Source organism: Ranitomeya imitator, chromosome 1 (assembly GCF_032444005.1).
Source record: "Ranitomeya imitator isolate aRanImi1 chromosome 1, aRanImi1.pri, whole genome shotgun sequence".
In the NCBI taxonomy this organism is placed as follows: Eukaryota; Metazoa; Chordata; class Amphibia; order Anura; family Dendrobatidae; genus Ranitomeya; species Ranitomeya imitator.
The window spans coordinates 758,964,690-758,982,454 of NC_091282.1; the positions used below are offsets into that span (position 1 = coordinate 758,964,690).

At 42.7% G+C, this 17,765-nt stretch overlaps 1 protein-coding gene across 1 annotated transcript in view; it reads left to right on the top strand.

The window, feature by feature from the left end:
* MAP4K5 (mitogen-activated protein kinase kinase kinase kinase 5) overlaps positions 1-17,765 on the top strand; it is a 132,152-nt gene that overhangs the window by 33,075 nt on the left and 81,312 nt on the right. The window contains exon 2 of the mRNA XM_069735275.1: positions 5,648-5,705. Coding sequence (XP_069591376.1) covers positions 5,648-5,705 — 58 coding nt within the window. The remainder of the gene's footprint in view (positions 1-5,647; positions 5,706-17,765) is intronic.

Here is a 17,765-nt window from a genome sequence, read left to right on the forward strand (position 1 = left end):
GCTGCTTTTCTGTGCAGAAGTTGGGGGACATATCCTGTAGTAGATTCGAGCATTATTTGCTTGTTACAATGGTTTTCCATTGGTTGATAGATTTAGACATCTGCACATGGTTAGACTGTAGGAATCTCATGTGGTGATAATAAAATGCAGATTCTTTGTGCATTCATCGTGTGGGCCCTGTGTGGACAATATGCATTAGCTGCGGAGTGACAGGGCCGCGTTTGTCTACCACCGTCCTGGCTACTCGGAGAAACACTCGGCTCCCTGTCTTGGTGACAATGAAGCAGTCGCCTCCCATAACCCTCTGATGAAGACACGGGCTGGTACTTGCATAGACAGACGATGCATAAGTTGGCTAGGTTTCTTCTTTGCATGATGCTATGTCCCTGCTTAACCCGCTTATGTCGGCCATTCCCTATTAAAACGATGGCTGCCATTCCTAGGTTGTGTCTTTATGGTATAATTCACATGTAAAGTTTGAAAAGGCACAAAGTATTTTATGTCTTTCCAGATCTGAGTGGTCACTGTCCTTTCAACAAACTGCTTAAATCAGTAGTACAAGCAAATCTAAGATATGTAGTATATCGTAGCAGAGGAGTTCCACTCTTGTTCTCCCCTGCCTCTTAAATTCTTTATTCACTCTGAAAAACTTTTCAAATTCACCGTTGGTCAATCCTCTTCAGATTAGTTTCCTTTTGAAGTTTATCAGGATAGCAGAGCAGGAGCGAAGTGAAAAAGAGAAACTAGCAGCAGAGGTCTATGTCTCTAACGTGTTGGATTCACAGCCACACTGCTCAATACTGCTGTATAATATAGTCTGTGAACACGCAGATTCTGAAATTGGAGACAGGAGAACTAGTTTGCACCCCCTAGTTAAAACACTACCAAAAATGGGTCCTGCCGAGGGAAATACTGGTGAAACATGCAGGATACAAGTCCTATATTGATCAGAAATGGTATTGGTACCCGCAGTACAGCTTGTTCTGAAAAGTCACCTGAAACAACAAGTATGTTTTTAAATGAACTAATTTGATGAATCACTTTGCTACATGACCAGTCCGTTATGGCAGAAGGAGTTTGCCAGGAATATTCTATTACATTGAGGATATCTGTGCAGGATCTGTTCCGGAACACTAATCCATAAGCAGCTGGGATTCCACTGCAAGCCGAATACCAAAGTCTTCTGGCACACGACAGGAGGAGGCTTCTGCGACATCTCCAGCACCAGCTGAATTTTCAATGAGTGCCCCCACCCCCTGTTCCCATTCTTATGGCCACTTGCATCTGTGCTCTGAATTACTGAGTCGTCTGTGGCTGTATTGGGATTTTGCTATGGACGCTCTCCTCTGTCCTCCCTTCACTTTTTTTCCTGCAGCTTCAAAAGCTGCCCCTCTAACTCACTTTCCCAATTTGGAGTACTAGTAGCACATGGATTTTTATGGATTTCTGTGAGGTAGTATTAAAGAGCACGTTTTCCATGGTTTTTGTGCTATACCTCATTTTCACTTTACGCCCGATTTTAGATTTTCAGGTAAAATTGGTGAAATAAAGAAAAACAACAAGTAAAGGAGAGCTGAAGGCTAAAAATTGCATAAAATGTCCTTGAGGTTTGTTGTTTGGATACCTGCACCCAGGGTGGATAAAAATAGGGCGGCACGGTGGCGCAGTGGTTAGCACAGCAGCCTTGCAGCGCTGGAGTCCTGGGTTTGAACCCCACCAAGGACAACATCTGCAAAGAGTTTGTATGTTCTCTCCGTGTTTGCATGGGTTTCCTCCGGGCACTCCGGTTTCCTCCCACATTCTAAAGACATACTGATAGGGAATTTAGATTGTGAGCCCCATCGGGGACAGTGATGATAATGTGTGCAAAAAAAATGTAAAGCGCTGCGGAATATGTTAGCGCTATATAAAAATAAAGATTATTTATTATTATTAAATCAATGTTTTTAAAAAAAAAAAAATCAAAAAAATCGGATTTTTTTTTATTTAAATCGGATTTTTTTCAATAAACTGCTTTTTGAGGAAAATATTTTACCATGCAAAGGTTCTTCCATCATGAGATAAAGCTGAGTTGTTTAACTCAGTAGAATAAAGGCTGTATATGTGTAACATTTACAATGCCATGCTCTTCCAGAGGTTTCTGTAGGATTAGTGGGCAGTTTCTCTCCTATATTATCACAGACGCTCGCTTTACTTACGCAGTTCTCAAAACTGAATTTGACTCCGGAGAGGTCCCAGCCTCTTCTTCACGGCAAAAATGTTACAAGATGAACAGAGTTGAGAAAAAAACCTTAATCCTATTGTTCTACAAACCTATGAATACAGAATCAACCCCTTCAGTGCCAAGTCCAAGAAGTTAGACAATATGTTTCTGATTGTTTGGAGTGGAATAGATCTTTACAACACAAGAAGAATGTGAATCTAAGTGTGAGGAGGAGGAAGGGCAAGCAGACAAGAAAATGAAAGTGAAACTTTGAGCACAATACTGCAGCATAGCCACAGACAGACAAGTCTGGATCTGTTTGTGTGTATGATCTGAGGTTTATTACATTCTTTCCTTATAATGGCAGCAGGCCGTAAAAGAGACCCAGTTTGGGAATATTTTAATGAAGCTCCTTCGCCTATCGGTAAGGCAGGCATGCGTGCAAAATGCAAACGATGCAACAAAGAGATGCAAGGCCTGGTGGTGCGAATGAGGCAACATCATGAGAAGTGCGGTGATGAAGATGACTCATATTCATAGGTAATCATAGGTTTGTAGAACAATAGGATTAAGGTCTTTTTCTCAACTCTGTTCATGTTGTAACATTTTTGCCGTGAAGAAGAGGCTGGGACCTCTGCGGAGTCAAATTCAGCTAGGTAGAAACTTTGATTTAAATCACTGATTTAAATCAAGCCTTACTGACTAGTGATTTAAATCGTAATTTAAATCAGTTAGATTTAAATCAAATCCACCCTGCCCGCACCTATCTTTTCGTGTAGGTTGTGATTGATACCTTTAGGAGTTCTTAATGATTGGAAACTATAAAAATTTCAAGCTAGCTCCTGAAAAACCAGTGTACTGTAGTTGTATCCATCCCTAATGTTGGGCGATTCCTACAGATTGGAATCCCGGAATCTGCTTCCTAAACTATCATTGGTAACCACTTCACAGATTCTGTAATGATCCTAGCCTGCCTGTACTGCACGTCTGTAACATGTGCCGACACTGATAACACACTTATGTTTACTCCTGACCCTTTACATTACACTTTACTCGTTTTTATTTTTCAGTACTGTGCTTTTTTTGTGTATAATGGCTTCTTTTAGTGCATCGCACCCCTTACTGAACACACAAATTCATGGCACCAAATTTAGAGATGGATGTCCAAGTACTAAGTGTTCTGTAAGCAGCGATTGAGCAGTCCCTGCCCTGGGCAGAAGTTGTGCTTTCATTATGCAGCTGGAGCATGCAATATAATAAGGTCTTTGGGAGCCAAGGTCTCTTAATTGGAGATGAATATTGAATATGTGCAATTAGATAGAAAGTTGCATTCTGATTACTGCATCCTTGGGTGCATGTAACTCCTCACGCATCTGTCACCTCTGTGATTTCCATCACACTGACCCGGTGTTGTGTTTAGAGGAAAGGAAGACCAATAAATTGAATCTGCTGCCAAGGAAGACGAGAATCGGGTGTTGATGTTGTTGTCCAGTGGAATGAGGGACCATATAAAATTCATTGTGCTGCTTTTAAGGGCAAATTTCATTGTTAGACATTTTGCTTTCTTCCTTTTCCTCCTCCTGCCTTTGTTGTTCTGCCGGTCCATGAACCAGGAGGGCAGGATGAACAGTACTGTCACAGACTCCCAACTATTTGAGGTGGCTGTTGATCAGTTGCTTGTGCATATATGTGCTGGGTCATAAAACCGGAACAGACCTGTCAGATATGCAGTTGTCCCTGTGCTGCTGCTCATGTGCGGTTTGCAGTCTGGTACATGTGGGAAGGGGATCTGTTTTAGTTAATATTCAGTATACCAGATCACAAAGAGGGAGACCTTAATCATAAAGAATTGTTTGCACATCGCACACTACGTGTAATACACCTGCAAGAGTTGAGAAAATGAACGTACGCTGCCATTAATCTAGATCCCTAAAAGCGTGTGTATTTACACTAAAAGTTTTCACCGGTTCGTCTTTGAAAGAAAGCCAACATAATTTCTTATCCGACAGCGCCACACCTGGCCACAGGTTGTGAGTGGTAATGCAGCTCAGCCCAGTTCACTGTAATGAAGCTGAGGTGTAATACCAGGGTCAACAGATGTGGAGCGATTTCTGGAAGAAAGCAGATGGATATAAATGGAGATAAGTTTAACTCATTCTGAACATTTCCTGACTTGTTGATGAATTTTGTCTTTTGTGACATCTGTGCAGCTGCTTGTGCTGCACATAAAGATGTGGCACTGATACTGCATAGCGGTACCAACCAACCAGCAACAGACCATTCTACTGTAGAAAACTGGGCTTGTACGATTACTGTCTGCCAATGATAAATGATAAGGCAGTACTTGGGGGGGGTCTTTTTACTTCCCTGTATATATAATAAATTAATAAAAAAAAAAAAAAAAAAAATATATATATATATATATATATATATATATATATATATATATATATATATATATATATATATATATATATATATATATATATATATATATATATATATATAAAAAATTTTCTTGCAATGATGCCCGCGTTGAATGATATACCTTGGGTAATCAGAGCCGTGCTCTGTTTTGAGCCATCAGATGACTCCTTTTTATTGTTTCCACTTAAATTGTCATGGCATGCAGTCTCACAGACACAATAAGGGAGAGATGCTGCACTCGCTCTTCTGAATGGCAGTCTCACAGACACAATAAGGGGGAGATGCTGCAGCTGCACTCGCTCTTCTGAATGGCAGTCTCACAGACACAATAAGGGGGAGATGCTGCAGCTGCACTCGCTCTTCTGAATGGCAGTCTCACAGACACAATAAGGGGGAGATGCTGCAGCTGCACTCGCTCTTCTGAATGGCAGTCTCACAGACACAATAAAGGGGAGATGCTGCAGCTGCACTCGCTCTTCTGAATGGCAGTCTCACAGACACAATAAGGGGGAGATGCTGCAGCTGCAATCGCTCTTCTGAATGGCAGTCTCACAGACACAATAAGGCTACGTTCACATTAGCGTTTTGCGTGTTTGCGTCGGGCGACGCAGCGGCGACGCATGCGTCATGCTCCCCTATATTTAACATGGGGGACGCATGTGTTTTTGTGGGCTGCGTTGTGCGACGCATGCGTTTTTTTTTCCGCAAGCGTCGGGCCAAGAAAACGCAACAAGTTGCATTTTTCTTGCGTCCAAATTTCGGCCAAAAACGACGCATGCGTCGCAAAACGCAGCGTTTTTGCGTGCGTTTTGGTGCATTTTTATTTGCGTTGTGCGTTGCGTCGCCGGCGCACAACGCAAATAAAAACGCACCAAAATGTGAACGTAGCCTAAGGGAGAGATGCTGCAGCTGCACTCGCTCTTCTGAATGGCAGTCTCAGACTCAGTAATGGAGGGATGTTGTGTTTTTGTTTTTGGACAGGCACAATAACTAACTTTTCCTTTTGTTTGCTTCCAGGCCAGGAATCTACAGACTGGGGAGCTGGCTGCAGTGAAGATTATTAAACTGGAGCCTGGTGAGTTCTTTCAGACCGTCTACAAGAAGAGTTGTCACAAGTCCTAGATGTGTTGGATCCAACACAATCCTATTGCTCGAGCGAATCTCTGCAGCCGGTCATTGTAGTTACAGGATTTCCTGGTATCAGTATATTGCTGATTATCCTTAGCCATCAATGCTAGATCAGAGTCGGACTCTCAGCACCCCCTAGTCCCTGTTTGACGGGACTGTGTGAGCGCTGCAGCCTTTTCAATGTAGTAGACGATGCAGTGCTCACATGGGCGCCACAGTTGCTTCAAATAGGTGCTGAGACTCCCATTGATCCAATATTGGTTGCCTATACTTTAAAAAAAAAATGGGCCAAATTCATCAAAGCTTTCATGTCACAATTCTGGAGTAAAAACTTTGAGAAGTCTCAGAATTTAGGTGCGACTCGGGTGCGCTTATATTTTGCATCCTTTGTCATTTTTGCAGCAGAGATTTCACATACTGAACTCTAAAAGCAACAGATGTGACTATCTTTTCATTGGAGCGACGCATTGCAAAATGGAAAACTGGTGGCAGAAATGGAGGAGCTCAGGGATTTGTACAAGGTTTTTAGTTCAGTTTTTTGGCAATTGACAGGACCTTTTTAAAGCCGTATCGTCCGTATGTAAGTAACTGGTGTTTTTTGCCCCTACAGTCATATGAGGGAGGTTAAGTATTTGTATGACAGTGATTTCTGTTTAGTTAATTGAGTAGTAATTAAAGGGAACCTGTCACCCCGTTTTTTGAGATTGAGATATAAATACTGTTAAATAGGGCCTGCGCTGGGTGTTACAATAGTGTATCTCGGCTTTGGGAAAATGGCCGCCGCGATCTCTAATGCGCACGCGCGGCATCCCGCAGCCATTTTCCTGAAGCCCCGTGCAGCAGAGCACTCGATCTGCGCACGCGCGGCCCCAGGAAGATGGCCGCCCCCACCGACGAAAGGGATGACAGCGCAGATCGCGCGCTGCTTGTTCACGTGCCCACAGTGGATTAGTCACCTCAACATGCGAACACCACTACGCCACCAACGTAAAGCTGAGGAAGAACCAGCGATGTCACCACGCCCACCCGACCTGACCAGCCTGATTGACAGGCGAAAACGGCGACTTTGGTAAGTTATTTCTCAGCATAGGTGGGGAATCGGGGTACACTACATACACTATTGTAACACCCAGCGCAGGCCCTATTTAACAGTATTTATATCTCAATCTCAAAAAACGGGGTGACAGGTTCCCTTTAATATCTGAAAACCACAAACACGACAGGTGTCGTGAATAGACACCCAAAAGTCTTCCTGCATGACTATTGAGCCCTGGGTGGCTGCCTGCCAGAGTCTGTTGTAATGAAAGTCCGTGATTACAATGGGAGCTGGGCAAGCGGCAAAGGCCAAAATGCGTCGCTGTCTGATTTTTCTGTACTACTGGATGCGGAGATCCCGTACAAGATGTTCAATGAGCCAAATACAAATAGGCTGCACAAATACCTGGATAAATACAGAACAGATTTTGCAGTTAGACCCTATGTGGCCTTTGCTATTTGTTGTCCATGTGACTGCTCCTATTAGGAGGTGGATAGGGATTACACAGGATTGAAGTCTTCCTACCCGGGCGTTTAGACGTGAGTGGAAGTAAATTTTAAAAGAATTTTCAAGGATTACAAAAACATAGTTGCTAGATTCACTTAGACAGCCTCTCCAAATAGAATATAGTGTCGCTCTAGTAAACCCAGCCCTTCTCTGTGCCACTTTTTTTTGCCAGAAATGAAGTTCCTGGGGATTGACAGTTGGTCACCGGAGGTTAGAAAACTCTGAAGCATATCTTGTCTATTTACTTTTCCTTTTAACCCCTTCACGACATGCGCAGTAATAGTACGGCGCATGTCGTGTCTCCCCCTTTGATGTGGGCTCCGGCGGTGAGCCCACATCAAAGTCGCGACAGGTCAGCTGTTTTGTACAGCTGACATGTGCACGCAATAGCGGCGGGTGAAATCGCTATTCACCCGCCGCTATTAACCTGTTAAATGCCGCTTCAAACGCAGACAGCGGCATTTAACCGGCGCTTCCGGCCGGGCGGCCGGAAATGATGTCATCGCCAACCCCTGTCACATGATCGGGGGTCGGCGATGCATCAGGAAGGTAACCATAGAGGTCCTTGAGACCTCTATGGTTACTGATGCAGGCCTGCTGTGAGCGCCCCCCTGTGGTCGGCGCTCACAGCACACCTGCATTTCTGCTACATAGCAGCGATCTGATGATCGCTGCTATGTAGCAGAGCCGATCAGGCTATGCCAGCTTCTAGCCTCCCATGGAGGCTATTGAAGCTTGGCACAAGTAAAAAAAAATGTTTTTAAAAATATAAAAATTTAAATCACCCCCCTTTCGCCCCATCCTAAATATAACAATTAAAAAAAACAAACAAACGAAAAAGGGCTGCGACTTGAAGGGGTTAAAGAAAAAAAAAAATGTTATGTCTTTCTTTTTTTTTTTCATTATTTTTTTTATTTTCTTTTTTCTTGTTTTATTTTATACTTGATCCTTTTTCCATATTAATATGTCTATAATTAATAAGAAAAATCTTGCAATTTTCACACTACTCTTTAGGCTAAGTCAACGCTGGAGAACCTCAACACAATGGAAGACCATAGAAAAGTCCTGGACAGGAAAGGTAATAGTTAAAAAAAAGTCTTTATTTAATATACGTGACAATGATACACAAGAGTAACTGTTTAAAAGTGTGCACACAGAAAAATATTTAATGCCAGACTAAGAATTAAAAGATAAAATAAATTTCATATATTCCAAGACCAACCACTCTTATGCACACTCTTATGACCGGACGGACCTTAAAGGTATATTCCTCCTATTAGATCACTCTCTCTGATTTACCTCAGAATACTTATTGGTATACTTACCCTTATTGAGCACTCTTATATACGGCCCTTTCTGCTTTATTTTCCCCCTTTTTTTCTTAGTGCATGTTTGGTTTTGCCATTTATCACATTCCACTTTATTCCTATGTGGATGCAATCAAAACTGTTGCACTTTTTTGAAGTTATTTGCATAATCTTTTGGCACTTTAGTTATCCATTTTTCACGTATTGGATTTTTATTCGGAGATAATATATCACCTACAATATATCCTGTCTGGGTCCAATTAATCATCTGTGGACTTGGAATATATGAAATATAGTATATTTATTTTATCTTTTTATTCTTAGTCTGGCATTAAATATTATTTTTCTGTGTGCACACTTTTAGGGTATGTTCACACGTTCAGGATTTCCATCCTTTTTTTTTCCTGACTGTTTTTTAAAAAACTGCAGCTCTTGGCAGAAAACGCAGGTCCTTTTTTGGTCCTTTTTTGGTCCGTTTTTGATGCGTTTTTTGATGCGTTTTTTGATGCGTTTTTTTGATGCAGTTTTCTAGCCAGAGTCTGTGTTTTCTAGGAATTTTTTTAGGGTTAAAATGGCTGAAAATACCCTACCCCTACCCCTACCCCTAACCCTACCCCTAACCCTACCCCTAACCCTACCCCTAACCCTAACCCTACCCCTAACCCTAACCCTACCCCTAACCCTACCCCTACCCCTATTCTAACCTTAGTGAAAAAAAAAAAAAAAAAAAATTCTTTTTTTTTTTATTGTCCCTACCTATGGGGGTGACAAAGTGGGGGGGGTGTCATTTACTATTTTTTTATTTTGATCACTGAGATAGGTTATATCTCAGTGATCAAAATGCACTTTGGAACGAATCTGCCGGCCGGCAGATTCGGCGGGCGCACTGCGCATGCGCCCGCCATTTTGCAAGATGGCGGCGCCCAGGGAGAAGACGGCCGGACGGACACCGGGACGCCGGGTGAGTATAAGGGGGGGGAGATTAGGGCACGGGGGGGGGCATCAGAGCACTGGGGGGGGCATCGGAGCACTGGGGGGGGGCATCGGAGCACGGGGGGGCGGGATCGGAACACGGGGGGGGGCAGCCACACTCCGCCCACGCACTTCCGCCCGCTCCCCGCACTTCCTGCTGCAGCGGTTCTGCACATCAAACCGCAGTAAAACCCGCAGATATATTTTTGATCTGCGGGTTTTACTGCGGTTTGGACCTCACAATGGAGGTCTATGGGTGCAGAACCGCTGCGGCTCCGGAAAAAGAATTGACATGCTCCTTCTTTTTTCCGGGAGCTATTCAGCGCGTCTTTTTTTTTACAATTTCCGGACCATGTGCACAGTGTGTCCTGTTTTCCATAGGGTACAGTGTACTGTACCCTGCATGGAAAACAGCTGCGGAACCGCAGCGGCAAAACCGCCGCGGTTCCGCGGTAAAAAACGCACTGTGTGAACATGGCCTAAAACAGTTATTCTTGTGTATCATTGTCACGTATATTAAATAAAGACATTTTTTAACTATTACCTTTCCTGTCCAGGATTTTTCTATGGTCTTCCATTGTGTTGAGGTTCTCCACTTGAGGAGTGGTCTCCCACTCGCCATAGGCTTGAGAAAGGCTCATTCAGAGCCGAAACGTCGCAGAGACATGTGGGTTTAAATAAATCCTGCATACTATCTTTAAGAAAATGGATTGCTGCCTGCTTTTTTGGAAGTGTATGGACTAGAGACAACCGGTGGACGGGTGGTCTATGGGCTTTGCACCCGAAGATAAGCAAAGGATTTGTGCTGTTCCAATTTTTGAGATATATATATATATATATATATATATATATATATATATATATATATATATATATATATACAATCTCCGCTATACTATAACTCTACCCCAGCAGGTGTTACTACTGTGTTTTAAGTCAACGCTGGGTGTTTTTTTTTTTTTTTAATGCAAATTCTTACCTCTGTTTTACAGTACTAGCAATGTCTATGATATTTCAGAAATCGTATGCAGACAGCTTGGATGTTTTGCTTTTGCATGTTTTTTTGCAAAATGGAGCATGTCACTTCTATCGCTGTTCATCCATTGTAATGAATGAGTGTTGAAAAGAAACACACCAAAAATGCAGGTATCGGGGTTTGCAGCATTTTTTTTATTCCAAAACCTGATTCTATAAAATGGAACTTTTTTTCAACACTAAACTTTATCAGCATGTACAAGACAAAGCTAGCTTGCAAAAAATGCAAGAAAAAAACAAGGAAAACATGCTTCTTTCCTGCAGCGATCAGGTTTTGCTGCAGAAAAAAAACACTAAAAAACCACCTAGCGTGAACTTACCTTTAGGCCTACACGTCTTCTTGTTTTGCAAATGGTCTGGATCAGTTTGTTGCTGCCTATTTGTTTCTATAGAAGTATTATCTGAGCATTCTCTAATCAGTGCAAAGGTCCTTGTACAAGAGGAGAAGGTGAGCTTTGACATCACCTATTCTAAATGATGGATCCTGTGTTTTCTGCTGCATAGAAGAGGTGTTATCAGTCATTGTACAGTAGGAGGAGGAGGTGAGCTGTGACATCACCTATTGTGAATGGTGGATCCTGTGTTATCTACTGTATATAGAGGAGTTACCACTTATTGTACAGGAGGAGGTGAGCGGTGACATCACCTATTGTAAATGGTAAATCCTGTTATCTACTGTATATAGAGGTGTTATCAATCATTGTACAGGAGGGGGAAGATGTGAGCTGTGGTGTCATCTATTGTGAATGGTGGAACCCAGGGGTAGCCAAGACCCCAGAGAACATGATTCAGGTCGGTGATTCACCGACCCCGGGGTCAGGGCCGGTTTTAGACAAAGTGGGGCCCTAGGCAAAAATTTAAAGTGGGGCCCCAAATGCTAACATTGTAAAATCACAAACATTTAAGTTACAGTACATGAGCCGGATGCGGATACAGTTGGTGGAGGGGCCTGGAGCCAGTGCTCACACTGTGGCCCCCATATTTAGGTGCCTTATATCGGCCAACAGGTCTGCCACTATTAGCTGTATCTAGGGGTGTTGCTAGGGTCAGAAAAGATTGGGGGCCCAAGACAGAGTTACCCCCAACCCCCTCTTAATTTTTTTTAACACCACAGATCATACAGTGATAACTCTCTGAGTACAGATAATTTAGTATATATCACATGCAGTTCTATGTAACACCACAGATAGTCTTACTCTGAAACGCTATGTCTATGTTCACATGCAGCATTTTTTTCAGTAGCCAAAACCTTTTCTATTAGCAGTAAAAACGTTGCGTTCAAAACACCTGTTCTGTGGTGTTCTTCATACTTTTTTCAGCTTTTTTTTGGAGTGAGGATGTTTGCTTTGTCTACAGTATGTTTAAGACCACATTAATATGATCAGTATTTGGTCAGTATTGGGTCAGTATTTCACATCAGCATATGTAAGCCAAAACCAGGAGGGTGATAAATATAGAAGTGGTGACAGGTTTCTCAGGGTATGTGCACACGCTGCGGATTTTGCTGTGGATCTGCAGCAGTTTTCCATGCGTTGTACAGCACCATGTAAACATATGGAAAACAAAATCCGCCATACACATGCTGCGGAAAATACCACGCAGAAACGCTGCGTTGTATATTCTGCAGCATGTCAATTATTTGATTTTTTTTTATTTTTTTTATCTTATATTTAATAGCCGAAAAAAGACATTTGTCCATCCAGTTCAGCCTATATTACATCATAATAAATCCCCAGATCTACGTCCTTCTACAGAACCTAATTGTATGATACAATATTGTTCTGCTCCAGGAAGACATCCAGGCCTCTCTTGAACCCCTCGACTGAGTTCGCCATCACCACCTCCTCAGGCAAGCAATTCCAGATTCTCACTGCCCTAACAGTAAAGAATCCTCTTCTATGTTGGTGGAAAAACCTTCTCTCCTCCAGACGCAAAGAATGCCCCCTTGTGCCCGTCACCTTCCTTGGTATAAACAGATCCTCAGCGAGATATTTGTATTGTCCCCTTATATACTTATACATGGTTATTAGATCGCCCCTCAGTCGTCTTTTTTCTAGACTAAATAATCCTAATTTCGCTAATCTATCTGGGTATTGTAGTTCTCCCATCCCCTTTATTAATTTTGTTGCCCTCCTTTGTACTCTCTCTAGTTCCATTATATCCTTCCTGCGCACCGGTGCCCAAAACTGGACACAGTACTCCATGTGCGGTCTAACTAGGGATTTGTACAGAGGCAGTATAATGCTCTCATCATGTGTATCCAGACCTCTTTTAATGCACCCCATGATCCTGTTTGCCTTGGCAGCTGCTGCCTGGCACTGGATGCTCCAGGTAAGTTTATCATTAACTAGGATCCCCAAGTCCTTCTCCCTGTCAGATTTACCCAGTGGTTTCCCATTCAGTGTGTAATGGTGACATTGATTCCTTCTCCCCATGTGTATAACCTTACATTTATCATTGTTAAACCTCATCTGCCACCTTTCAGCCCAAGTTTCCAACTTATCCAGATCCATCTGTAGCAGAATACTATCTTCTCTTTGTATTAACTGCTTTACATAGTTTTGTATCATCTGCAAATATCGATATTTTACTGTGTAAACCTTCTACCAGATCATTAATGAATATGTTGAAGAGAACAGGTCCCAATACTGACCCCTGCGGTACCCCACTGGTCACAGCGACCCAGTTAGAGACTATACCATTTATAACCACCCTCTGCTTTCTATCACTAAGCCAGTTACTAACCCATTTACACACAATTTCCCCCAGACCAAGCATTCTCATTTTGTGTACCAAGCTCTTGTGCGGCACGGTATCAAACGCTTTGGAAAAATCGAGATATACCACGTCCAATGACTCACCGTGGTCCAGCCTATAGCTTACCTCTTCATAAAAACTGATTAGATTGGTTTGACAGGAGCGATTTCTCATAAACCCATGCTGATATGGAGTTAAACAGTTATTCTCATTGAGATAATCCAGAATAACATCCCTCAGAAACCCTTCAAATATTTTACCAACAATAGAGGTTAGACTTACTGGCCTATAATTTCCAGGTTCACTTTTAGAGCCCTTTTTGAATATTGGCACCACATTTGCTATGCGCCAATCCTGCGGAACAGACCCTGTCGCTATAGAGTCCCTAAAAATAAGAAATAATGGTTTATCTATTACATTACTTAGTTCTCTTAGTACTCGTGGGTGTATGCCATCCGGACCCGGAGATTTATCTATTTTAATCTTATTTAGCCGGTTTCGCACCTCTTCTTGGGTTAGATTGGTGACCCTTAATATAGGGTTTTCATTGTTTCTTGGGATTTCACCTAGCATTTCATTTTCCACCGTGAATACCGTGGAGAAGAAGGTGTTTAATATGTTAGCTTTTTCCTCGTCATCTACAACCATTCTTTCCTCACTATTTTTTAAGGGGCCTACATTTTCAGTTTTTATTCTTTTACTATTGATATAGTTGAACAGTTTGGGATTAGTTTTACTCTCCTTAGCAATGTGCTTCTCTGTTTCCTTTTTGGCAGCTTTAATTAGTTTTTTAGATAAAGTATTTTTCTCCCTATAGTTTTTTAGAGCTTCAATGGTGCCATCCTGCTTTAGTAGTGCAAATGCTTTCTTTTTACTGTTAATTGCCTGTCTTAATTCTTTGTTTAGCCACATTGGGTTTTTCCTATTTCTAGTCCTTTTATTCCCACAAGGTATAAACCGCTTACACTGCCTATTTAGGATGTTCTTAAACATTTCCCATTTATTATCTGTATTCTTATTTCTGAGGATATTGTCCCAGTCTACCAGATTAAGGGCATCTCTAAGCTGGTCAAACTTTGCCTTCCTAAAGTTCAGTGTTTTTGTGACTCCCTGACAAGTCCCCCTAGTGAAAGACAGGTGAAACTGTACAATATTGTGGTCGCTATTTCCTAGATGCCCAACCACCTGCAGATTTGTTATTCTGTCAGGTCTATTAGATAGTATTAGGTCTAAAAGTGCTGCTCCTCTGGTTGGATTCTGCACCAATTGTGAAAGATAATTTTTCTTGGTTATTAGCAGAAACCTGTTGCCTTTATGGGTTTCACAGGTTTCTGTTTCCCAGTTAATATCCGGGTAGTTAAAGTCCCCCATAACCAGGACCTCATTATGGGTTGCAGCTTCATCTATCTGCTTTAGAAGTAGACTTTCCATGGTTTCTGTTATATTTGGGGGTTTGTAACAGACCCCAATGAGAATTTTGTTACCATTTTTCCCTCTATGAATTTCGACCCATATGGACTCGACATCCTCATTTCCTTCGCTAATATCCTCCCTTAAAGTCGACTTTAGACAAGACTTTACATAGAGACAAACCCCTCCTCCTCTCCGATTTTTACGATCCTTTCTAAACAGACTGTAACCCTGTAAGTTAACTGCCCAGTCATAGCTTTCATCTAACCATGTCTCGGTTATTCCCACTATGTCAAAGTTACCTGTAGATATTTCTGCTTCTAGTTCTTCCATCTTGTTTGTCAGGCTTCTGGCGTTTGCGAGCATGCAGTTTAGAGGATTTTGTTTTGTTCCAATCTCCTCGCTGTGGATTGTTTTAGAAATGTTCTTACCTCCCTTCTGAGTATGTTTTCCTGGATCTTCTTTGTTCAAGTCTAATGTTTTTCTTCTTCTAGTTTAACGCCCTCCTGATGAGTGTAGCGAGTCTTCTGGCGAATGTGTGTTTCCCAGGTTTGTTGAGGTGTAGTCCGTCTCTGGCGAGGAGTCCATCGTACAAGTAATTCACACCGTGGTCCAGGAATCCGAATCCTTGTTGTCTGCACCATCGTCTTAGCCAGTTGTTTGCATCAAGGATCCTGTTCCATCTCCTGGTGCCATGCCCGTCTACTGGAAGGATAGAAGAAAAAACTACCTGTGCATCCAGTTCCTTTACTTTCTTCCCCAACTCTTCAAAGTCTTTGCAGATTGTCGGTAGGTCCTTCCTTGCCATGTCATTGGTGCCAACATGTATCAGAAGAAATGGGTGGACGTCCTTGGAGCTGAAGAGCTTTGGTATCCTATCGGTCACATCCTTGATCATCGCACCTGGAAGGCAGCATACTTCTCTTGCAGTTATGTCCGGTCTGCAGGTGGCTGCTTCTGTGCCTCTCAGTAGTGAGTCTCCCACCACCACCACTCTTCGTTGCTTCTTGGCTGTACTTTTTGCTGTCACTTGTTGCTGTGTGCCCTTTTCTTTTTTGCTTGCTGGTATTGCTTCATCCTTAGGTGTGCCATCTTCATCCTCTACAAAGATTTGATATCGGTTCTTCAGTTGTGTGGTTGGTGATTTCTCCATGGTCTTCTTGCTTCTTTTGGTCACATGCTTCCACTCATCTGCTTTTGGAGGTTCTCTGACACTTTTTTCACCTTCTGTGACCAGTAGAGATGCTTCTGTTCTGTCTAGAAAGTCTTCATTCTCTTTGATGAGTTTCAAAGTTGCTATTCTTTCTTCCAGACCCCGCACCTTTTCTTCTAAAAGGGCCACTAGTCTACACTTCTGACAGGTGAAATTTAATTCTTCTTCTGGTCGATCTGTGAACATGTAGCACATGCTGCAGCTCACCATGTAGGTTGTCACATCTGCCATGTTGCTCCTAGATCCTGCTGACTTGCTGTGTGTTTTCCTTCTTGTGTAATATACTCAGCCAAGCTCTCTTGCATTAATGTCCTACAGGCAAAAATTAGCCTCCTCAAGCTTGAATCCCTGGTTTGGTGATTCTTTCCAAGCAGCTGGTCCCGGCTGTACCCAACGATCTTCTAGCTTAGGGAGACTCTTCGCTTTTCCCAGAAGGCACCTGGAATATGCAAATTAGCCTCCTCAAGCTTGAATCCCTGCACCCTCCTTTGTGCAGATTCCGCAACGTTTTACACCTGCTCCATAATAGGAATCCGCAGGTGTAAAAACGCTGTTGAAAACCGCACAAAAAAACGCGGTAATTCCACCGTAAATCTGCAGGTAAAACGCCTGTGCAAAATGCCGTCCCTGCCCGGGGTTGTAATTTCTCTCTCCTTTGATGTAATAGCACATCAGAGGAGAGAGAAATAGGGTCCCTGATTTTCCCCCCGATATGTATCGGTATCCCTGGATCCTCTTAGTTCCCCCTACGGCCGCCAGCATCTTTTTCCGGTAAGAAAATTGCATGTGCAATCTGCCGGCTAGCACCCAGCAACAATAGATTTTTCCTATTGGTTCATTTTGATCACTGTGATAGGGTCTATCACAGTGATCAAAATGTTTTAAAAAAAGTAAATAAATCCCCCCCTTTATCACCCCCTTAGTTAGGGAACAATAGTTAAAAAAAATACATATTTATTTCCGTTTTACCATTAGGGTTAGAGTTGGGCTAAAGTTAGGGTTAGAGTTGGGCTAAAGTTAGGGTTAGAGTTGGGCTAAAGTTAGGGTTAGAGTTGGGCTAAAGTTAGGGTTAGAGTTGGGCTAAAGTTAGGGTTAGAGTTGGGATTAAGGTTAGGGTTGGCATTAGGGTTGGCATTAGGGTTAGGGTTGGGATTAGGTTTGGAATTAGGGTTATGGTTGGGATTAGGGTTGGGGTTGGCGTTAGGGTTGGCATTAGGGTTGGCATTAGGGTTATGGTTGGGATTAGGGTTAGGGTTGGCATTAGGGTTGGGGTTGGCATTAGGGTTAGGGTTGGCATTAAGGTTGGGGTTGGCATTAGGGTTAGGGTTGGGATTAGGTTTGGAATTAGGGTTATGGTTGGGATTAGGGTTGGGGTTGGCGTTAGGGTTGGCATTAGGGTTGGCATTAGGGTTAGGGTTAGGATTAGGGTTGGCATTAGGGTTATGGTTGGGATTAGAGTTAGGGTTGGCATTAGGGTTGGGGTTGGCATTAGGGTTAGGGTTGGCATTAAGGTTGGGGTTGGCATTAGGGTTAGGGTTGGGATTAGGTTTGGAATTGGGGTTATGGTTGGGATTAAGGTTGGGGTTGGCGTTAGGGTTGGCATTAGGGTTGGCATTAGGGTTAGGGTTGGGATTAGGGTTATGGTTGGGTTTAGGGTTAGGGTTGGCATTAGGGTTGGGGTTGGCATTAGGGTTAGGGTTGGCATTAAGGTTGGGGTTGGCATTAGGGTTAGGGTTGGGATTAGGTTTGGAATTAGGGTTATGGTTGGGA